The 24,216-nt window shown below is 41.9% G+C and overlaps 3 protein-coding genes across 3 annotated transcripts in view; 1 reads left to right on the forward strand and 2 right to left on the reverse strand.

Annotated features, from left to right (window-relative positions):
- Positions 1-495: 495 nt before the first annotated feature.
- Positions 496-12,705, forward strand: LOC129821544 (ubiquitin-like domain-containing CTD phosphatase 1). Its single transcript, XM_055879215.1, has 11 exons — positions 496-695; positions 1,230-1,408; positions 1,657-1,748; positions 1,861-1,946; positions 2,113-2,228; positions 2,427-2,525; positions 2,613-2,650; positions 3,139-3,237; positions 3,349-3,465; positions 7,850-7,977; positions 8,131-12,705. The coding sequence occupies exons 2-11, from the start codon at positions 1,255-1,257 to the stop codon at positions 8,156-8,158; spliced, it is 957 nt and encodes a 318-aa protein (XP_055735190.1). The 5' UTR covers positions 496-695; positions 1,230-1,254; the 3' UTR covers positions 8,159-12,705.
- LOC129821556 (interleukin-12 subunit beta-like) lies at positions 8,310-15,589 on the reverse strand. The gene is made up of 9 exons (XM_055879222.1): positions 15,017-15,589; positions 14,779-14,869; positions 14,302-14,580; positions 14,112-14,217; positions 13,724-13,890; positions 13,374-13,525; positions 12,951-13,081; positions 12,785-12,815; positions 8,310-12,676 (listed from the first exon to the last, which is right to left on the reverse strand). Exons 2-8 carry the CDS (start codon positions 14,867-14,869, stop codon positions 12,788-12,790), a joined length of 954 nt encoding a protein of 317 aa, XP_055735197.1. The 5' UTR covers positions 15,017-15,589; the 3' UTR covers positions 8,310-12,676; positions 12,785-12,787.
- Positions 15,590-16,343: 754 nt separating this feature from the next.
- The window catches only part of LOC129821565 (ubiquitin domain-containing protein 2), a 79,756-nt gene continuing 71,883 nt past the window's right edge, over positions 16,344-24,216 (reverse strand). Inside the window, exon 3 of the mRNA XM_055879228.1 lies at positions 16,344-21,967. Within this exon, the coding sequence (XP_055735203.1) occupies positions 21,510-21,967 (458 nt within the window). The 3' untranslated portion in view covers positions 16,344-21,509. The remainder of the gene's footprint in view (positions 21,968-24,216) is intronic.

Genomic DNA, 24,216 nt, shown 5'->3' on the forward strand with positions numbered 1-24,216 from the left:
TGCTGAGGCAGTGAAGAAAGTAGAGGAAGATGGATCAAGGTTGAGGGATCCTAAAATGCTTATGTGAGTAGTAGACCTTTTCCAGTACAGAGTGATAGGCCTACAAATGAAATGTGCTTCAGTAAGGTTATCAACTGTACTACAGGAATGGAACATAAATCACAGAAAATAGGTGTCGTGGTGGTAGCTGCAAGATTACGAGATTATACTGCAGAAGAGTTACAGGGGTGTTGAATGGTAGTGTCCTGTCCTCCCAGGCCATTGGCCTGATGTAGGATCAGATAGGGTTAAAATAGTAGAATGTGTGTTGGGTTTTAATGAGTGTAGGGTTAGTCCTTTAATTTGTATTTCAAAGTATAGTGATTTATACTCCAGTCCAGTTGGTGGCGGTAATGCAACATTATATTGGATTCCACCCACCGTTAAACCCCACCGAAGCAGAAGAAGATCCCTTGCTAGTTGTCTCCATCTGTCGGTATTTTAGTAGTACGACACTCACAGGAAGGTGCAAACCAAGCGTGCTTGGTCACAAACCGGGTCGGGCATCATTGGGAGAAAGGAAGAATTGCTGATTAATCAACGCTGAATGAGTTTTCAGAAATCACCTACTTTATTAATTTATTCCCCATCGTAGCTAGTACGTGTTCCTGTACACCACATAAACGAAGGGTTTTGTGACACAGCGCAATTTTTAGGTATGAATACGCATCTGATTGTCTTTGCTATTCTACAAATAGCCTAGCTAACAACAGTCCATGTATGGCAGGCCCTTGAATTAGCTTGCTAGCTAGCTTGACTGGCTAGCTGGAGCTGGATGAATGAGAGACACGAATGTTGTGTTTTGTTACTACTGCCAGCTTGTTAGTCATGTATGTGCGTTTTTACAATCATCATTTAATCAGATTTTGTCTGAGTGTTGCGGCTAATTGCAAGCTACCCAGCTAACGTCTAGCTTACTTACTGCATGGAATGGGCTGAATGTTGCAACTACAAAGGTACTGCACTGATTCATTTCTGCTAGATAACCTAGTTCGCTATTTAGGTTAGGGATGGCCAAATATAGCTAGCTAACACATGGAAGCTTTATTAAACTTCATTTATCACGTATTTTCATGGCAAAGTAAAGGAAGCATTCCATTTCCATTACATTTCTATCCTGTCATGGTGTCTAGATGTAGGTAGGTAGCTAGCTAAGGTTAGCTGATGGCTTTCATTCTGCTCTCGTGCAGGTGCCTGTCTGAGCTTTGCGCCAGCATGTCTGTGTCTGTAATCATTAAATGGGGTGGACAGGACTACTCCATCAGTACACTCTCCGAAGAGGACACTGTGCTGGACCTCAAGCAGTCTATCAAGTCCCTGACTGGGGTTCTTCCAGAGAGACAGAAACTCCTAGGATTAAAAGTCAAAGGTAAGACCTAGCTGATGGACTCAAACGTCTCTCGTCATTCGCTGTGATAGCCGTCGATAACAGGCTGCTATTTCGCCGTAAGCACGGCAATACCTTATTCATTCTCGACGTGTCGTCTAAACTCCCATCCGCTAGTTGCAAGTCGAACGTGTGAATTTAGAAAATGTCACCATTGTGGACTTCTGCATCTGTCTGCGTTGTCTTGACAGCTGAGTAATTGTGTGTTAATATTTCTCTCTTTGTCCCAGGTAAACCAGCAGAGGATGACGTGAAGCTGGGCTCACTGAAGCTGAAACCCAATACCAAGATCATGATGATGGGCAGCAGAGAGGAGAGTCTGGTGGGTTCCTCTTCCATCCACTCCAGACAGACGTTTACCAGAAGCAATGTCCTATATTTAGCATGTCAAAGACTTTGTAACACTCAATCACTTTGTGTTTTGTTTTGCGAAGGAAGACGTTTTAGCACCTCCCCCGGAGAATGATGACGTTGTCAATGACTTTGACATTGAAGAAGAGGTGATTGAAGTAGAGAACAGGTATAGTAGGACTTTGCAGAGACAACTAATTTATACTGTAGCTCCAGTAATACAAGTAATTGATTTGGCTCAAACGTTGCTTGACACTATGGTAAGTTTTCTAAGATGTCTCATAGTCGGTTCAATGTCTTATTTTAACTGTATGCCATGTGCTTTGCTGCTTTAGAGAGGAGAACTTGGCCAAGATAGCCCGCCGTGTCAAAGACTACAAAGTGGAGGAGATGAACCCACCCAGGGAAGGAAAGAGGCTGCTAGTACTAGATGTGGACTACACATTGTTTGGTGTGTAGGAAGACTATTAAAACTGCCCTGGGAAATGCTGTTTTTCCTGGTTAAATGCATAATTACACAATTTCAAAATGTGCATTTTTTGTTGTTGATTTTGTTTAAGAATTCTGATTATTATTGAAAGATGTTAAACCCTCTTCTGCTGTAATTCAAACTTTTGAGTGTTTTCCTCTGTGATTTGTTTCATTCCAGATCACAAGTCATGTGCAGAGACAGGTCAAGAGCTCATGAGGCCTTTTCTCCATGAGTTCTTGACCTCTGCGTTCGAAGACTATGACATTGTAATTTGGTGTAAGTACCAAACTCCTTGTTTTTTGATTTTGGAAAAGTAAATGGAAAGTTCAAGTTAACTCGCCCTAATTAGTTTTCTTGTTCTAGCTGCCACGAGTATGAAGTGGATTGATGCTAAAATGAAAGTATGTATTCCCTTCTGAAATGTTGATTTTTGTATCTTTCTCAGTGAAAGGGAATTTCCCAAAATGTTCAAATTCATATTCATCTCCAGCATCACCCCATCATCACCATATGTGAAAATGGCAAGTTTCTATGTTTTGTAGTAAAAAAAATAGAGGAAGATAAATGTTTCCACATTTTTTACTACAAAACACAGAAACTCGCAATTTTCACGTGTTGATTTTTGAGGTGGTACTGCAGATGATGAAAATGAAGCAGAACATTTTTGAATATTTCCTTTAACGTGTTGACACTTTTCTTGGCCAGAAGAGGGCAATGTTTCCCCAAAAAATAGTTTTCACAGCATGTAAACCTCCATTGAGAAGACTATGCAAATTGAGGATCAGTGATTTAATAGCCTGTGTTGACCTGTAGTGTAGAGCATCAGATCAGATGTTGCCTTCCTGTTGTTGCGTATGTGACTGTCTCACCATGCCCTCTGGTTTCTCAGGAGCTGGGAGTGACAGACAACCCTAACTACAAGATCACCTTCATGCTGGACAGTGCAGCCATGATCACAGTGCACACACCTAAGAGGGGTGTAGTGGAGGTGAGTCGTCCTACATTGGCGCATGCAACCTCATAAATCCCACTGATTCATGTCCCATTCGCCTGATGTAACTGTGTCTCCAGTTAGTCTGTCATGTTGGGTGTGTTTTAGGTGAAGCCTCTCGGGGTGATATGGGGCAAGTACAGTGAGTTCTACAGCAAGAGGAACACCATCATGTTCGACGACATTGGCAGGAATTTCCTCATGAACCCACAGAACGGACTGAAGGTAAGTTATGGTAAAACGTCCATTCATTTAATAGACCGGGTGTTTATTTGCTTCAACCGCGGTTGTTGGAGACGGGCACGTATTGGAGACTGGCATTTATTACCATTCGAAGTATGGAAAGTCCAGCCCACTGCATAATGATTTGTTTTTCTAGCTCTACATGTTGCTAAGAACTAGCTATTGTCATCAATCAGTTCTATAGCCAGTTTAAAATAAGTGTATCCGCTGCATGCATTCAGCTGTGGCGGTGCGCCGTGGCAAAATCATTGCTCACTACTTTGAACACCGTTCTATAGGTTATTTAGCTCTATGTGCCACTGTGGCAGCCAAACATGCCTGCGCACAAAACACAATGCACCCGTCCTCAAGACAATGCCAGTCACTGGTACGGAATACATATTAGGAACTTCACCATTCCTCCTCAGACCTCACCTAGTCAAGTAATTCGAAACATTTAACATTTTGGCATGGCTTATGTGTTTTAATATGCTATCTGAAAGTCACTAGAGCTGACTTTTGTTCTACAATAAAATTACCCCCGGATCCCCCGAGCGGGAGGGTGGAAGGGGGTTCTGCACCCCCCTGTTACAAAAATGTCCAGAAATACTGAATATTAGGGCTGGGACTTGCCAGGGACCTCATGATACAATATTATCACAATACTTATGTTTTGGGATTCTTACAATTCTACAGTGTCTTTGTAAAGTATTCAGACCCCTTGACTTTTTCCACATTTTGTTATGTTACAGCCTTATTATAAAATGGATTAAAGAAAACAAAAAAATCCTCAATCTACACACAATACCCCATAATGAGAAAGCAATAACCGGCTTTTAGGAATTTGTGCAAATGGTTTAATAATAATAAAATATATACCTTATTTACATAAGTATTCATACCCTTTATTATGAGATTCAAAATTGTGTGCATCCTGTTTCCATTGATCATCCTTGAGATGTTTCTACAACGTGATTGCAGTCCACCTGTGGTCAATTCAATTGATTGGACAGGATTTGAAAAGGCGCACACCTGTCTAAGGTCACACAAGTTGACAGTGCATGTCAGAGCAAAAACCAAGCCATGAGGTCGAAGGAATTGTCCATAGAGCTCAGAGACAGCATTGTGTCGAGGAACAGATCTAGGGAAGGGTACCAAAACATGTCTGCAGCTTTGAAGGTACCCAAGAACACAGTGGCCTCCATCATTCTTAAATTGAAAAAGTTTGGAACTATCAAGACTCTTCCTAAAGTTGACTGCCAGGCCAAACTGATCAATCGGGGGAGAAGTGCCTTGGTCAGGGACATAACCAAGAACCCGATGGTCACTCTGACAGAGCTCTAGAGTTCCTTTGTAGAGATGGGAGAACCTTCCAGAAAGACAACCATCTCTGCAGCACTCCACAAATCAGGCCTTTATGGTAGAGTTACCAGATGGAAGCCACTCCTCAGTAAAAGGCACATGGCAGCTCGCTTGGAGTTTGCCAAAAGGCAGCTAAAAGCAAGATTCTCTGGTCTGATGAAACCAAGATTGAACTATTTGGCCTGAATGCCAAGCGTCACATCTGGAGGAAACATTGCACCATCCCTACGGTGAAACGTGGTGGTGGCAACATGCTGTGGGGATGTTTTTTAGCGGCATGGACTGGGAGACTAGTCAAAGCTAAATGGAAAGCTGAATGGAGAAAAGTACAGAGATCCTTGATGAAAACCTTCTCCAGAGCGCTCAGGTCCTCAGACTGGAGCAGAGGTTCACCTTCCAACAGGACAACGACCCCAAACACACAGCCAAGACAATGCAGTCTCTGAATGTCCTTGAGTGTCCCAGCCAGAGCCCGGACTTGACGGACATCTCTGGAGAGACCTGAAAATAGCTGTGCAGCAACGCTCCTCATCCAACCAGACAGAGCTTAAGAGGCTCTGCAGAGAATAATGGGAGAAACTCCCCAAATACACATGTGCCAGAATCGATGCTCTAATTGCTGCCAAAGGTGCTTCAACAAAGTACTGAGTAAAGAGTCTGAATACTTATGTAAATGTAATATTTCAGTTTATAAATTAGCAAACATTTTTGGTGCAGGAACAGTCAACTAGTGCAAAAATAATTTTGCAATATTGTCAAAACGATACAATATATCGTCAAATAATATCCCAATATTTATCTATCGATTTTGTAAAAAAATGTATATATTACGTCATAACTGAATAACACTGTTTTGGCTTTAGAACGCATTGTAAATGTTACGAAAGGGGTGAACTAATCAGTTCTCCTCGCTGTTTACATTAAACAGACTTGCGTTTTGACATGCAGGGCTCAATCATTCGGCACATGGTAGAGATGCAAGCATTTCCCTACACCCGAAATAACATCTGCTAAACGTGTATGTGACCAATGAAATTGGATTTGATGCTTTGAAATTCTACCGGAGCAGTCCAACAAAATGCATGCAGGTGTAATTACACCTCGTTGGACCCGGCGCTTATTAGAGACTAGAGGTCAACCGATTATGATTTTTCAACGCCGATACCGATTATTGGAGGACCAGAAAAAGCCGAAACCGATTAATCGGGCGATTTATAAAAATAAAAAACTTTATTTTTATTTGTAATAATGACAATTACAACAATACTGAATAAACACTTATTTTAACTGAATACATCAATAAAATCAATGTAGCCTCAAATAAATAATGAAACATGTTCAATTTGGTTTAAATAATGCAAAAACAAAGTGTTGGAGAAGAAAGTAAAAGTGCAATATGTGCCATGTAAAAAAAGCTCAAGTTTAAGTTCCTTGCTCAGAACATGAGAACATATGAAAGCTGGTGGTTCCTTATAACATGAGTCTTCAATATTCCCAGGCAAGAAGTTTAAGGTTGTAGTTATTATATTTTTCTCTATACCATTTGTTTTCATATACCTTTGACTATTGGATGTTCTCGAAGGTACTTTAGCTATTGCCAGTGTAACAGTATAGCTTCCGTCCCTCTCCTCGCCCCTACCTGGGCTTGAACCAGGAACACATTGACAACAGCCACCCTCATAGCATCGTTACCCATCGCTCCACAAAAGCCGCGCCCCTTGCAGAGCAAGGGGAACAACTACTCCAAGTCTCAGAGCAAGTGACGCCACCGATTGAAACGCTATTAGCGCACACCCCGCTAACTAGCTAGCCATTTCACATCGGTTACACCAGCCTAATCTCGGGAGTTGATAGGCTTGACGTCATAAACAGCTCAATGCTTGAAGCATTGCGAAGAGCTGCTGGCAAAAGCACGAAAGTGCTTTTTGAATGTATGCTTACGAGCCTGCTGCTGCCTACCATTGCTCAGTCTGCTCCATCAAAAATCAAATCATAGACTTAATTATAACATAACACACAGAGATACGAGCCGTAGGTCATTAAAATGGTCGAATCCGGAAACTATAATTTCGAAAACAAAACGTTTATTCTTTCAGTGAAATACGGAACCGCAACGAGCGAGGCAAACTGCTGCATATACCCCTGACTGCTTGCACAGAACGCAAAAGAAGTGACACAATTTCCCTAATTATAAGAAATTCATGTCAGCAGGCAATATTAACTAAATATGTAGGTTTAAAAAATATATACTTGTGTATTGATTTTAAAGAAAGGCATTGATGTTTATGGTTAGGTTTGGTGCAACGACAGTGCTAAATCATCACCCGTTTGGCGAAGTAGGCTGTAATTTGATGAGAAATTAACAGGCACCGCATCGATTATTTGCAACGCAGGACATGCTAGATAAACTAGTAATATCGTCAACCATGTGTAGTTAACTAGTGATTATGTGAAGATTTTTTTTTTCTAAGTTTAATGCTAGCTAGCAACTTACCTTGGCTTCTTGCTGCCCTTGCGTAACAGGTAGAGAGCCTGCCACGCAGGCTCCTCGTGGAGTGCAATGTAAGGCATGTGGTTAGAGCGTTGGACTAGTAACTGGAAGGTTGCAAAAACGAATCCCAGAGCTGACAAGGTAAAAATCTGTCGTTCTGCCCCTGAACAAGGCAGCCATTGAAAATAGGAATGTGTTCTTAACTGACTTGCCTAGTTAAATAAAGGTACAAAAAAAAATTGGCCAAATCGGTGTCCAAAAATACTGATTTCCGATTGTTGTGTGAACTTGAAATCGGCCCTAATTAATCGTTCATTCTGATCAATCGGTCGACCTCTATTAGAGACTGCCGTTTATTTGCTAAAATGTGATGACCTGCCATTATAAGAGCAGTGTTTGTTTGAGACGCTGCGTTTCAATGGAAGTTTTACGGTAAGTTACCCTACCAAAGCCTACTTGAGTCTGAGTTGACAGTTATTATGGTGTTAATTTTTATAGAAGCCATCTTCAATGGGTTTTTCTCTCTCCCTTTAGATTCGTCCATTCATGAAAGCGCACTTAAACCGTGAGAAAGACAAAGAGCTCTTCAAACTGTCTCAGTATCTTAAAGAGATTGCCAAACTGGAGGACTTCTCTTTTCTCAACCACAAGCATTGGGAGCGGTAAGGTTACTGAAATATTATTCTGCAACTAATTCAGTTTCCTGTGTTTTGCTGCTGCAATACTGATTTTAATGTTTTTTAAAAAATGTCTCTGAGTGAGTAGTTGGTAGATGAAGATAGCTTTGTGACCATTATTGTGGTGTATGTCTACAGGTATCTGTCAAAGAAACAGAGCCAGTGAGAGCATTGTTGTGGATATGTGAAGGGACGGTCATTCCTCAACCAGGAACAGTGCTGGACACTGAAGCCCTCACCATACTACTACTGCCTGTTTCTGACTGGGAGCTGTTTCCCATTGTATGGCTTGTTCTTTGATTTCTGTTCTCTCCCCCCCCCCCCCCCCCCCCTCATCTCTGAAATTCTTTGTTACCTTCAGTATAACAGTTCTGTCACCTATCCATAAACCGGGAGACACACGGTAAGTACTGTACACATACCGGTACACAGTTTACATTCAATGGTTTTTGTTAGGTTTCATCCAATCGCTCTTTCAGAGTAGTGACTCTATCATCTGTAGCTATACGAACATGTTCTATACTGGTACCGTTGCATATTCTCTTTCTCTCCCCCCCGGCTCTCTCCCTTATGGCACCGTACCAAGTAGAGATGGTGAAGCTAGCACAGGAACTGACTTTTACTGAGTGCACCTGACACTGAGGTAGAGTTGATCAGACAGGTTACTTAACTAACCAGTGAGGTGGATTAGGCCTCTGTTAGGATGATGTCCATATGCTGCTGCTTGTCACAGAGGTCATTTCAGGAGGTGGAAGATGTTGTCCAACAGGCAGTTTAGTTTATGTCATTGTGTACTGACATCAGCTATGCCTGCCGGGAAATAACATCTACAGTGCCTTCAGAAAGTATTCACACCCTCCACATTGTGTTGTTAGTCTGAATTTAAAATGGATTTACATAAAGATTTTGTCACTGGCCTTCACACATTACCTGATAATGTCAAAGTGGATTTTTTTTTTCTTCTACAAATTTACAAATGAAAAGCTGAAATGTCTTGAATCACTAACTATTCAACCCCTTTTATGGCAAGCCTAAATAAGTTCAGGAGTAAAAATGTGCTTAACAAGTTACATACGTTGAATAGTGTTTAACATTATTTTTGAATGACTACCTCATCTCTGTACCCCACACATACAATTATCTATAAGGTCCCTCAGTCGAGCAGTGAATTTCAAACACATATTCAACCACAAAGACCAGGCAGGTTTTTCCAATGCCTCACAAAGATTGGTAGATGGGTAAAAAAAAGCAGACATTGAATTTTCCTTTGAGCATGGCGAAGTTATTAATTGCACTTTGGATGGTGTATCAATACACCCAGTCACTAAGATACAGGCGTCTTTTCTAACTTAGTTGCCGGAGAGGAAGGAAACCGCTCAGGGATTTCACCATGAGGCCAAAGGTGACTTTAAAACAGTTTGAGTTTAATGGCTGTTATAGAACTGAGGATGGATCAACATTGTAGTTATCTACAATACTAACCTAAATGAGTCAAAAGAAAGAAGCCTGTACAGAATAAAAATATTCAAAAACATACATCCTGTTTGCAATAAGGCATTGCAAAAATAAAACTGCACAAAATATGGCAAAGAAATTAACTCTGTCCTGCATACAAAGTGTTATGTTTCCAAGCATGGTGGTGGCTGCATCATGTTATGGGTATGCTTGTCATCAGTAATGATTATGGACTTTTTTTTGTATAAAAATAAATAGATAGAGCTAATAGAGCTAAGCACAGGCAAAATCCTAGAGGAAACCCTGACTGTCTGCTTTTCAACTGACAAATTAGGGCAATTACCTCAAACACAAGGCCAAATATACACTGGAGTTGCTTACCAAGATGACATTGAATGTTCCTGAGTGGCCTAGTTACAGTTTTGACTTTAAATCTATTTCAAAATCTATGGCAAGACTTAAATGGCTGTCATCAACCAACTTGGCAGAGATGGAAGAATTTAAAAAGAACAATCCAGGTGTGGATGTATTGACTCAGCGGGTTGAATACTTATGTAATCACCATATATATTTTATTGATGTAGAATTTAAAATTATATATGTAATTTTTTTTTTTTTATGTTACAATTTGTCTTCCACTTTGACATTAGAGTATCTTGTGTAGATCATTGACAAAATAAATTACAATTAAATCCATTTTTCATCCCATTTTGTAACTACAAAATGTGGAAGAAGTCTAGGGGTGTGAATACTTTCTGAAGGCACTGTGCGTGTGGCTAAACCATTATTATTATTATTATGCATTTGACCGAATTTTGATTTGAGCTGAACACTTTTGTCATTCTCAGGCAACTGTTAAGGCCACTGAAGTTAATGAACCAAACTATACTTGTTGTAGAATGATTGAAAATAAGTTGGAAAAAGGCACGTATGTTGTTTTTGAAGGTGGGTGGGGAAATTAAAAGGCATTGTGTTAGACTCAGCACAAGCACTAGCCACTAAACTGCTCAAATTCTCAACATTTTTTATGATGTTTATTTGGAAATAGAATTGTGTTTTCAGTTGGATAGTTGGAAGAATGGATATGGTTCTGAACATTGAATGAAATAGATATTTGTATCTGTTTACTAGTATTCTCATTAAGAGGCAATTGAACAGTCTTTGACAGTATTTAGGTTAATTCAATATTTGCCAACATTTTGCTTTATTAGCTCTAACACTAAAGCATCAATGCTCTCACGTCACCCCGCAAAGTTATGCAATAATCTAAAGATCAACCGCTATCAGAGGATATGAACACATGTCAGGGTTTACAGAATATTTTCAACTCTGTTATTTTCTGTTTTGGATTGTCAAATATTTATTTTACAGACTAACTTTGTTTTCTTGTAAAGAATATGTTTTGCTACCTTCATGTCAGGTGGCAAAGGTCAATTTTTAAATAAGCATTTCCGTTGTTAAATTAAGGTACTATCACAGAGTTTCTAAACCCAGAGGCGCAACATCGCGAGCTTCCGGAAAACGCTTGCGAAACAGACTAGCTGTTTGAGACGTCAATGGGAGAAGGGAAATGATTCTTCCTTAGTAGTACATGTTTTCTCAATCTAAAGGCACAACCTAGATTTGAGCCAATGTCTTAGGTAGTTGAACATGCTATTACTCCAACCTTGTGACAAACTGACACGTTTTCGTCCAAAACTTTATATCGAAGGAGTGCCTTTGATTTGATGGCCTTTTAGACCCGACGACGTGCTTCTAAACCAGCTTAGCTATCCAACGTCGCCATGACATCATCTACGGGTGGGATTGGGGATTTCTGTTGGAGAAGCTGTTTTAGCCTATCTTCATACTGTACTGTCTTTGGTACTCTCATTTACCAAGCTGTGTGTACTCTTGTCTACATGCATCTTAGGCACTGAATACACACTTGGATAACTGACATTCAGTATGTATGGTAACGCATGTCTGTTGCTGAAGCAGCACTTTTCAAACTATTATTTGTTTAGTTCTCAGCTTGTCATATTTGTTACCTCAGTTAAGTTTGCTTCACAATCACATGATTTGTGAAAGTTGAGGAAACCATCACATTTGTCCTGTGAGATTTCATTTGCAGACTGTTGTTATACTCCCCTATGTATATATTTGGACAGTGAAACAACTAAAATGTTTAATTTGGCTCTATACTCCAGATTTTAGGATTTTAAGATCAAATGTTTTATATGATGCAACAGTCCATAATGTCACCTTTTTATTTGATGGTATTTTTATACATCTGTTTTTACTTTTTAGAAATGCCCCTACAAACCTGTTGGATGTTTTGGTTATGTTTAGATTATGTTGTGCACAATAGAAATTAAAGTCATCCAAAAAGTCTGTACAGTCAAGCTTGATGTAGCCATGGCACACTAGGAATGTAAACTAAATACTCAACTTTTGACAATTTAATACACTAAGTGAATTTGTCCAAATACTTATGACCCCTTCAAATGGGGGGGACTAGATACATAAAGTGTATTCATTCCTAAACAGTAAAACAGAAAGCACCTTCAAATAAAAGGTGACATTCTATGCTTTCACCTCATATAAAACATGTTGATCTGAAATCCATAGTGTAGTGCCAAATTAAAAGTTTTAAGTTTCACTGTCCAAGTACGTAGGATGAGTGTCGGACAACGCAAACATGTTTTTAACAAACGGACACCGGATTCCGGTTGTGAACGTATCCCGACTGTAAATAAAAGATTACACTTTTTAGAAAATACGCTTTTGGAGTCCGATTTTTACACACAGTCGTCTCGTCATTTTTGAATTAGTGTAAACCATTGTAAATACTCACCTGTTCCAAGTTTTTTGAAAAGTCATCTAAATATGATTTGCTTTGTTGATTCCGACGCAAACAAATGAACATGAGCGTGAATCAGAGTGTAGTACCTTTTTATTTTTGCGTCTATTTAATCATTTAAGCAAACATCTTCGTGCTACAGCAATGACAACCATCTTGGAAAAGAGATGACATAACATAAATAATGGTGTAATTACATTTCAGAATTTTTACAAATAAATAAATAAAAATCACAACAAACATGGTATACTAGCTACATTTCATAACTTGTCTTCAGTATAATGTAAAATATTTGTTTCTGTACAGTGACCAGACTATTACATATTTGGATGTATTGGTTGAAGCTGAGGAATGGTATGTTGTCGCTCTTCATCTGGGTTTCCTTGCCTTTTTACAATAAAGAGACAGAAATTAGACATTTTTCACCAAATGACAATAGTTTTTTTAATAAGTATTGAAATGTTTTGATTTATGGGTGATAAGGAGCCATCAAACCTGTCAATGTTTCTTAGGTTTATTCTTCACCCTGTTGTACAAAGACACGCCAGTCACAAATCTTTCATCTTTGCACAGTTTAGTGCTGTTGAATTTTTTTACACTCTTAACTACTAACAAAGTTGTGTATTAGAGGGCAGGCCACAGTGAAAAAGTCTCAACTCACTCATGACGTGTCCACTGGCTCCATTGGGAGTCAACCAGGTCATCCTTTGCCCCGAGGCAGAAACAATATTTTTTGTAGCTGGAACGAACAGTGAATTCTGTTGCATTTATGTTGGTTTCACTTATCAACACCTATCAAAGAGGAGAGATGGTACCATCACCTTATGTTTACATCATTTAGCAGTTGCTCTTATCCAGAGCGACTTAAGAGGAGCAATTTTAGTGAAGTGTCTTTCTAAAGGGAGCATCACACATTTCACCTAGTCAGCGACCTTTCAGTTACTGGCTCAACGCTCTTAACCGCTAGGCTACCTGCCGCCCTACCTTAGACAGACCGGCCATGAATCACAGACTAGAATGTAAATCAAGACATATTGAGAATTCCCAGAATAAAATCAGTGTACAAAAAAGAAAGTGCGTATACCTTTTCCTTAGAGTCACAGCTTGCCTCGTGTTGGACCACTTTGACTCGGAATGTGAGGGGGAAGTAAGGGCATGGGCGGCTCCATGTCGCCGGGTACTTCCACTGAAATGTGTTCCCCTCCACCTTGGTGATGTCGATCTTGTCTGGTTTCACTGAGGAGGGAGACCAGACAGAATCAATATTTCTGAAGGGTTAAATTGGATGAAGTGGGGGCCATATGACTCCTATGATGTACTGAGCAACATACAGCAAGGATGAAATGAGATGTACTGTATATAAACTTATTATTATGTGACGTTGCTATTTCCAGTGAATGAGTGTGGAGCGCGTGAATCCTGGCCTTACTGTACCTATTTCTCGGATGTAGAAGGGCGTGATGGTGTAGTCCTCTAGGAGGTAGTTAGTCCTGAAGTATACAGTGAGTTTGATGCGGGACAACTCCTCAGCAAAGGGGCAGCTATCCCGGTCCTGACAGGTCAGGCCTTCACCATCACTGTCTACGGAGCAGGAGATGGTGCTGGATGAGGGACACAAATCTCCTGGTTAGTCTTGGAGCCCTCTCTCTGAAAGAAGCCTCAGGTCCAAACATAACAAATCATAAGCTCTTCACAGGGAGTCAATGAAGGGAGCATCCGTGCTGCGTTTCAACTTCACGCGACGAGATCAAACGATGTCAACACAAGTACATGAAAGCAGACTATTGTTTCTAATATCCACTGCGTGTGTTTGAAGACCTACCGATCTACTTGGACAAAAACAACACCTGCTGACATCCGATATTCGGTCTTCTTCCAAGAGCAATGAAATATTCCACTGTAATTTTTCGACAAACATCTGATGTACTCTGGGTAAAAAGAGAAACCCAATGAAAAAAAATGATTAACTGATTCTTTCTCTCACCCACCCACTCACACTCACACTCACTCACCGTCTGTGTCATGTGATTTCTCCAGGACGCGTCTCGTTCTGTTGGGTGATGGTATGTCCTGCACCAGCACCAGAGTGTGGTTGAGGTAGTCTCCAGCAGCGTTGTGGCAGCTGTAGTTCCCTCCCATCATCTCGACCACTTCCACATTTATCTGGTTCCCTTTGTTTTCGAGACGCTCCTCGCCATTCCTCCAGATCACCTCTGTGTCCTGGTAGTCCCCGCATCGCAGAGGGACCTGCGTCTCAGTGAAGACCTTTTGATCCACCTTGACGACAAGTACTGGGAACCACATGACCACCACTGTTTTAGTATAGCCCCCATGTTAAAATACCTTTTATACAAATGTTTGCATTTCTTTGGTGTCCCCCGAAATATGAATATTATGACAGCAGAAGTTATATAATCAGAAGTAGATAGTGTATCTGTAAAGAGAAGTAGACATAGGTAGAGATGAGAGATAAATAGATAAACAGTCACCATTTGGCACGAGAGTCACAACGGTCTCGTGTCGGCTGCTCGATGCCATATGTAGGATGAGATACAGGACGTTGAGCAGTAACATGTTCATCTGGCCGAGAGAAAATCAAGAGTACTTTCAAGTTCACGTCTATTGATATCTATTAGATCGAAATGTTAAGGACGTTCTCCTGAACCAGACAAAGTCAAATATACTCCAATCAATAAGCTATACCGTAGTAGTATGTGCATATCTTACCTTGATAATGAGATATAAGCAGAGTGTGAGCCTGGCTGGAGTGTAGTGCTGTCATGTGGACCCAGCCGGTATTTATACATCAGTGGAACAGGAGTAAAGACAGGCACGCTCAAAATAAAAAAAGTCCAGCCTGCCAGGTTAGAGGAACTGACCTGTTGGTATTTATTTAAATGGGATTTGAGAATGTGTGGTCAGTTGAAAGGTCCAATGGAGCCGTTTGTATTTCTATATCAAATCATTTCTGGGCAACAGTTAAGTACCTTACCGTGATTGTTTTCAATTAATAGGGTCAAAAAGAAAGAAAAAATAGCTTCCCAGCAAAGAGCTTTTTCTCAAGCAAGAATTTTGAAAGGACTGTCTGGGAGCAGGGGCGTCATGCACCCGCAAAATCTGAGGGGGCACAAAATGCACGAGGATGCCTGGAGGGTCTTCCGTAGGTGGTATGCCCCTCCATCCGGAAGTTGGACAATTTTGCATTTCTCAAACACCTGAAACAACTTTTTCCTGCAATCTAGAGCCATAATCATTATGCTTAAGCATGCATATCTAAGCATACCTCTTGAGTTGTCTATCCTTGGTCTATCCTTGTCTATCTTTTAATGAAACTAAATATGTTTCTCTGTGTCTTATTTAGTAATCTCTTGCTTTTCTAAAGTCTACCAGTCTTGATAGCTAAGATAGTAAGACAAGGTATCTACTCAAATTTTCACATTTCACAAACTCGTATTGTGGAACTATATATAAAACACAGTAAATCATGTTTTTGACTGCACTGTGCCTTTAATTAAGAACTAGACTACTGAATGCATGGGGAATCTATTATTGCAACTTCTGTGGTATGGTGACTGATGTCATTACCTGAGAGGGACGTAGTAGTGATGCAATCCATTCATCTGCCATGAGAGCGAATTACCAGGCATCCCATGATCCCATACTGGTTTCTCTTTTTGCAGGGGCATGACTTTGTTCTAACTTTGTGTGGGCTTCATCCTGGCTGTGCTATCACATGACAAGTCAGGTTTGCACCCAGACTTTAGACGACATTTATGTGAAGTAACGTGAGGACAGGAATCCTGGACGTGCAGTAGGAGACTGAGACTAAAGATGACACAGAGATGGAGGGGAACTGGAAATAGTTGGGTTGAGGTGAGAATCACGTAACACTGCCTACCTAGTATCTAACCACGCTCGAGACATGTCATCAAGGAACTGGAACAGGGAACTGTGTCTGAGGTTCATTGTGATGTAAAACATATGAAAGTATTTGCAGAGGGTTCCTGAATGTGTACCTAATAGCTATGTACTAAATAAAAAAAGAAACGTCCTCTCACTGTCAACTGCATTTATTTTCAGCAAACTTAACATGTGTAAATATTTGTATGAACATAACAAGATTCAACAACTGACACATAAACTGAACAACAGAAATGGAATAATGTGTCCCTGAACAAAGGAGGGGGGGGGGGGTCAAAATTAAAAGTAACAGTCAGTATCTGGAGTGGCCACCAGCTGCATTAAGTACTGCAGTGCATATTCTCCTTATGGACAGCACCAGATTTGACAATTCTTGCTGTGAGATGTTACCCCACTCTTCCACCAAGGCACCTGCAAGTTCCCGGACATTTCTGGGGGGAATGGCCCTAGCTCTCACCCTTCGATCCAACAGGTCCCAGACGTGCTCAATGGGTTTGAGATCCATGCTCTTCGCTGGCCGTGGCAGAACACTGACATTCTTGTCTTGCAGGAAATCATGCACAGAACAAGCAGTATAGCTGGTGGCATTGTCATGCTGGAGGGTCATGTCAGGATGAGCCTGCAGGAAGGGTACCAAATGAGGTAGGAGGATGTCTTCCTTGTAACACACAGCATTGAGATTGCCTGCAATGACAACAAGCTCAGTCCGATGATGCTGTGACACACTGCCCCAGACCATGACGGACCCCCCACCTCCAAATCGATCCCGCTCCAGAGTACAGGCCTCGGTGTAACGCTCATTCCTTCGATGATAAACGCGAATCCGATCATCACCCCTGGTGAGACAAAACCGCGACTTGTCAGTGAAGAGCACTTTTTGCCAGTCCTGTCTGGTCCAGCGACGATGGGTTTGTGCCCATAGGCGACATTGTTGCCGGTGATGTCTGGTGACCACCTGCCTTTACAACAGGCCTACAAGCCCTCAGTTCAGCCTATTGCGGACAGTCTGAGCACTGATGGAGGGATTGTGCTTTCCTGGTGTAACTGGGGCAGTTGTTGTTGCCATCTTGTACCTGTCCGCAGGTGTGATGTTCGAATGTACCGATCCTGTGCAGGTGTTACACGTGGTCTGCCACTGCGAGGATGATTAGCTGTCCGTCCTGTCTCCCTGTAGCGCTGTCTTAGGCGTCTCACAGTATGGACATTGCAATTTATTGCTCTGGCCACATCTACAGTCCTCATGCCTCCTTGCAGCATGCCTAAGGCACGTTCACGCAGATGAGCAGGGACCCTGGGCATCTTTCTTTTGGTGTTTTTCAGAGTCAGTAGAAAGGCCTCTTTAGTGTCCTAAGTTTTCATAACTGTGACCTTAATTGCCTACCGTCTGTAAGCTGTTAGTGTCTTATTAACAACCGTTCCACAGGTGCATGTTCAATAATTGTTTATGGTTCATTGAACAAGCATGGGAAACAGTGTTTAAACCCTTTACAATGAAGATCTGTGAAGTTATTTGGATTTTTACGAATTATCTTTGAAAGACAGGGTCCTGAAAAAGGGACTGTTCTGTTTTTGCTGAGTTTATCTCAAATAAACTAATTAAAGGTTTTCTTCATTTATACACTTCATATCATTGTGTAATTTGTTTTTGAATAGCTTATCCATGGACACTGTGCAAACCAATTCAGAGGCTAATTAACCTCATCAGAATGTATGTTTTTATGGTAAATTAAACTGTGATTGCCTTATGAAACGAGGGCGACCAGAATCTCAATCTGTGTGCTCCTTCGACTCGGCCATGTTGGCTTCGTATGTTAGTACCATTGGGATGCATGGTAGAGTTCATTAGCAGCAGTAGCATCCTTCCCTCAGATAAGATGGCCTACTAATTAGCCCAGCGTTGGAATGTTGATTAGATATGGCATCCGTTTACAGAGGAATGGATTACAACCATCAGACTAATTGCAAGGGAGAGAGGCGAGCTGAAAGCATTATAGTCTTTCCCAATGACTTCCTCTTAGGTGGCGCTGTAGCTGTCAGAGGGCCTTTCTCAATGTCATACACCACAATTAATGTCACATTTTATGAATTCCTAATAGCGGATTACATTGTTTGACTTCCTATAGTTGGATTCAGGGACATTAGTTGTCGCAGAGGATTGTATCATATCATAGGGTGAATGTGTCATGGCACTTGCTGTTTTGGGTCTACTGAGAAATTGAAAAATGCATTATTGTGAGCCCCCCACCCCTGAATATAAGTAGGTAGCTGTATAACGTGAAGAACAAAGACAAATCTTTGATGTTCCTACAAACTTCCTACATCAGCTCTGGGTTTCCCTCCCCTAATACATCATACCAGGCTTTCACATGGGCAGGGAAAATTCCCCATGCTGTTTATCTGACAAATCATTTGTAGTAAAAGTATGAAAATATTACAAGGGCAAAGGTCCACAAGGTAAACAACTCATAATTGATGGCTGACAGCAGACTTTCCTCCAGCAGGAAATTACTGATGACTTAAAAAAAGAAAGAATTAGGTCCATGGGCTGCCTCATGGACAGGAGAGTGGATGGTGGTTTGTGTGCCATGGGTGGCCAGGCAAATGAGTATATACACAGAATATCTAGTCTTCCTAACATGAACATAAGGTCCCATCTCTCTCTCTCCACTGTGATAAAATAAAGTGATTTACTCTCTGTCAGCAGATTAAAGGAAATATGCAACCACGATCACAAAGCTGCTTCCCTGTTTTTCATTGTCTTTCCAATAGGTGGAATCTCACAGAGGAAGTGGAGGACTTGTCCTCCACAGCTGCAGACCTAGGTCAACATCCTCTAAACCCACAACAAAACGTCAGTGTACTCAAACTCTGAACCTCTAATCAGGGTCGTGGTCATTAGGCACGAAATGGGAGAAATTGGGGAGGTACCTACATTTTACAGCTTTGTCATTCTATTTTCTATTTTAAAATCATGTTATTATGTCATATATTTTTTGGGTGATAAAGGCCCCACTGAGGGGCCAGGATTATTACGGACACGTGATAATCTGAATTACCCGAATGGGCCACTAGATGTCTTGTGATAGATTACATCAAATCCTTGAAAGATACCAGAATTCTGGTAGTTTACTGATAAACTCAGACGGTTTCCAGTAATATACCCTTCCTTTGTAACCCTATTCTTCACACCTGTGTGAAATAGAACCCACAGCTAGTCTTCTATACAGGATAGGTCATATTCCAAATAGGCTGGTTCTGTTCTTCAAACATTCTATTCCATTTTGTTCTGCTTTCTAACTGAAACCCCCAGAGGCTCTTCTATTCCCAACAACTGGTCCAATGAAATGAGAGAGAGATTGTGGAGTACAAATGTTGGTCAATTTAATTAAAAACATTCTATTTCGAAATATGCCACTAGGTTTCTGAAATGCATTTTTCGTGAATAAGTCTTAATGTGCCTTAACACACACACACACACACACACACACACACACACACACACACACACACACACACACACACACACACACACACACACACACACACACACACACACACACACACACACACACACACACACACACACACACACACACACACACACGAGAGAAGCAGAAAAATGTTACCCAAGTCTTAACAGCTACAGGAGTACAGGACAAGACCTCTGGTGTGACTTATGTCCACACTCCACAGTACAACCCCTAGAGGCCTGCTAAGGTCGTAACCTCTTCTTGTTATGTTCTGAGGTCTGGCTCTTGTCACCAGAAGATATTGTACACATGAACATAGCTGTACATCCAACACTTTCTCTTGACAACCTCTCAAACATGCATTTACTCTCTCCCTCGTTCTCTCTATCACACACACACACACACACACACACACACACACACACACACACACACACACACACACACACACACACACACACACACACACACACACACACACACACACACACACACACACACAAATTGAATACACACTGCGCTGATACGTATCTTAAAGTAGAGTGAAGCAGAATTTCTAAACACAGTGCTAGTAACACTTTGCGATGACACCTCATCCCAGCACATTCAGTTTGTACGTTTTCCTTTTTTAAAGTTCTGCACCTGTAATAACTGGAAACCTACTGTATTTCCATCTCAAGCAAATACCAGGTGCATACAGACAACTGTAGAGCGAGAGTGTCAAGTTTACACGATTGAGATGTTTACTGGAGAATGAGAAGGGAACTAATCTGACGCAGTGACGGCCTACTAACTTCACAAACCAAGACGGGAGTTAAAAAAGGTATAGTCCAGAGCATGTGATTCCTCTACTTAAGAGTTGACTGGCAGAGCTACATGTAATGTCTGCAGAAGGAAGCTACAGGTCAAGACTGTTACAGGTAGGATGCATAACAAAGAGAGCAATAGAAGGACAGACAGCTGACTGACTAGAAGCTACAGAGGAGATGGAGAGCAGGCAGGCAGGTAAGAGGTTCTGGAACATTGACCCAGTCCTCCAAATCAATACAGAATCACCCTTGACAAAGACAAGGACTAAAATGCAACAGCAGTGAAATCAAAACAAGAGTAAAAACAATGCAAAATGAAAAAGTTGTTACTGTATATTCTTCCCCGTTCCTTATAGTTTCCCCAGATCTTTATTTTTTTGGTTGTTCAGTTTCCACTAAAAGCAAGACAAGTTTTTAAAAATAGTTTTTGTAAAAGGTTGATTTGTTAAAAGTCAGGTTGGCAGGTGGTCCTGTCTTGTGGTTGAGTCTCTTCCTCCTCCTGGTTGGTTGTCTTCAGTCGAGGAGGCGGAATCTTCCTGTTCCGGCTGAGACACAGACACACCCCTGCTGCTATCCTAGCATGCCTTGCAGAATAACCTCGCCGTCCCGTCGAGGAGGGAGAAGAGAGAGGGAGGTAACACAGCTTAACAAACACTCAACTGTATATAAACCCTTTCAATGACCACTCAGCTTGACTTGGTTCTCTAGTCCTGTTTCAGCCCCTTTGCAGACACGTGTTTAATCTTCTACCTGCTTAGCTCCTTCACACACGCACACACACACACACACACACACACACACACACACACACACACACACACACACACACACACACACACACACACACACACACACACACACACACACACACACACACACACACACACACACACACACACATCTCCCTCAACACAGACACACACTTCCACCCCTCTCTTGCTCGCTCTCTTAGACACAAGCTGGTCCTGCCAATGTGGTCCTCTCTCCTCCTACATGCATGCCCTCTCTGGGTGCCAGGCACTAGTTTTCCACGGGTGTGGGGTCCTGGGGTAGCGTGGCGGGCGTGTCTGGCGTGGGGGTGGGCGGTGCCTGGGTGGGCAGGGGGGCGGGCGGCTGGCTGACGATCACCTGCACCACGTAGTCCCTGGAGATCTTCAACTCCTCCAGCTTCATCTTGTCCGTGAGTGGCCGGCCCGAGAAGAACCAGCGCTGGGTGGCCGCCGCCACGCCCTCCACCGTCTGCAGCCGGCGCTTCATGTGCTGCACCGTGTCCGTGGTCCTCACCGCCAGGCGCAGGTCCCGGCCCGTAGACAAGCGCAGGCGCAGCTGGCACTCCTGGCCCTCGCTGGGCGGCGGCTCGCTGGCCTCCAGACTCTCCAGGTCACTCTTCTCCTCGATCATGTTGACAGGTGGCGACAGGCAGTAGACCGGCAGCTGGTAGCGGTTCCCCAGCTCGTCATAGCACTCAGTCAGCGCGCCTGCAGGGGGACACAGAAGGACAGGGGAACAAAGTCACTCGCTGAACAGGACAGACCATTGACTTCTGATTATTCACTCAGTCTGACTTAGTCATCCTTCCCTCATATTCAAAGGATTGTGAATATTGTCTTTTCATCGGTTTTGCTCGATAACGTTCTAGCTATTGCATTTCTAGTGAAATTATGTTTCCGTTACTCTCAATCTCTCGCTCTCTGCTCGTTTTGTGCATTTTTATGTGCATCATGATGGAATGTTGAGTTTGACAAAATAGATGAATGTGACAGAGTGAACCAGTGGAAGACTATACAGCCTAAACAGACAGACAAGTATCCCTCAGTCAACTGTAGTAGTGACACTGTGGCTGCTCCTCTTTGTGAATGGCCTGTCACGGGAAGTGAGAGTGGCGAGTGAGAGTTGGAGAGAGGGAGAATGGAGAGAAATTAGAGTTTAGTTTAGGATCCCCATTAGTTAATGCAGATGCAGTAGCTACTCTTCCTGGGACCACACAAAACGTACAAATAGCCAACAAAGTACAGAACAGATATAGCTAGACAAGAAAAACATGACATACATGAAATTCTAAATAAATTCTATAGAGTTACATAATGGAAAGACAACAAAAATACTATTTACACACTATTCATAAATACAGTACATATTCATATTCTTATATTACAGTGCAGATTAAATAGTTTTTTTTTCTCCTCTCAATCCACACAATACCCCATAATGACAAAGCAAAAACAGATTAGATTGTTGCTAATGTATATAAAAAAAACAGAAATATCACATTTACATAAGTATTCAGACCCTTTACTAAGTACTGTGTTGAACACCTTTAGCAGCGATTACAGCCTTGAGTCTTCTTGGATATGACGCTACAAGCTTGGCACACCTGTATTTGGGGAGTTTCTCCCATTCTTCTCTGCAGATCCTCTCAAGCTCTGTCAGGTTGGATGGGGAGTGTCGCTGCACAGTTATTTTCTGTTTTTTCCAGAGATGTTCGATCGGGTACAAGTCCGGGCTCTGGCTGGGCCACTCAAGGACATTCAGAGACTTGTCCCAAAGCCAGTCCTGCATTGTCTTGGCTGTGTGCTTAGGGGTGTTGTCCTGTTGGAAGGTGAACCTTCACCCCAGTCTGAGGTCTTGAGCGCTCTGGAGCATGTTTTCATCAAGGATCTCTCTGTACTTTGCTCTGTTCATCCTTCCCTCAATCCTGACTAGTCTCCCAGTGCCTGCCGCTGAAAAACATCGCCACAGCATGATGCTGCCACCACCATGCTTCACCATAGGGATGGTGCCAGGTTTCCTCCAGATGTGATGATGGGCATTCAGGCCAAAGAATTCAATCTTGGTTTCATCAGACCAGAGAATCTTGTTTCTCATAGAGTTTTTAGGTGCCTTTTGGAAAACTCCAAGTGGGCTGTCGTGCCTTTTACTGAGGAGTGACTTCCGTCTGGCCACCATACCATAAAGGCCAGATTGGTGGAGTGCTGCAGAGATGGTTGTCCTTCTGGAAGGTTTTCCCATCTCCACAGAGAAACTCTGCTCTGTTAGAGTGACCATTGGGTTCTTGGTCACCTCCTTGACCAAGGCCCCTTGTTCCCTGATTGCTCAGTTTGGCCAGGCGGCCACATCTAGGAAGAGACTTGGTTGTTCCAAACATCTTCCTTTTAAGAATGATGAAGGCCACACTGTGTTCTTGGGGACCTTCAATGCTGCATACATGTTTTGGTACCCTTCCCAGATCTGTGCCTTGACATAATCCTGTCTCGGAGCTCTATGGACAGTTCATTTGACCTCATGGCTTGGTTTTTGCTCTGACATGCATTGTCAACTGTGGGACCTTATAAAGACAGGTCTGTCTTTCCAAATCATGTCCAATCAATTGAATTTGTAGAAACATCTCGAGGATGATCAATGGAAACAGGATGCACCTGAGCTCAATTTCAAGTCTCATAGCAAAGGGTTTGAATACTTATGTAAATAAGGTATCTGTTTTTTTATTTATAAGACATATGAAAAAGATTCTACAAACCTGTTTTCGCTTTGTCATTATGGGGTATTATGTGTAGATTGGTGAGTACATTTTTATTTTATTTAATCCATTTTAGAATAAGGCTGTAAGGTAACAAAATGTGGAAAAAGTCAAGGGGTCTGAATACTTTCCAAATGCACTGTAGATTGTCATGACGGAACCTATTTCCAACCCTCTTTCCATGAAACATTAACATGCTATAACTGATGT

Source organism: Salvelinus fontinalis, chromosome 2 (assembly GCF_029448725.1).
Source record: "Salvelinus fontinalis isolate EN_2023a chromosome 2, ASM2944872v1, whole genome shotgun sequence".
NCBI classification, from domain to species: domain Eukaryota; kingdom Metazoa; phylum Chordata; class Actinopteri; order Salmoniformes; family Salmonidae; genus Salvelinus; species Salvelinus fontinalis.

Bases quoted from the DNA above. Each gene is read 5' to 3' on its own strand.
- LOC129821544 (XM_055879215.1), top strand. From the start codon at position 1,255: ATGTCTGTGTCTGTAATCATTAAATGGGGTGGACAGGACTACTCCATC. The intron at 1,409-1,656 runs GTAAGACCTAGC...TCTTTGTCCCAG, and splicing joins CCTAGGATTAAAAGTCAAAG to GTAAACCAGCAGAGGATGAC. The intron at 1,749-1,860 runs GTGGGTTCCTCT...TGTTTTGCGAAG, and splicing joins GCAGCAGAGAGGAGAGTCTG to GAAGACGTTTTAGCACCTCC.
- LOC129821556 (XM_055879222.1), bottom strand. From the start codon at position 14,869: ATGAACATGTTACTGCTCAACGTCCTGTATCTCATCCTACATATGGCA. The intron at 13,082-13,373 runs GTATACGCACTT...CCTCTTTGATAG, and splicing joins GCTGTGACTCTAAGGAAAAG to GTGTTGATAAGTGAAACCAA. The intron at 12,816-12,950 runs GTGAGTTGAGAC...TTTGTACAACAG, and splicing joins AGCCAGTGGACACGTCATGA to GGTGAAGAATAAACCTAAGA.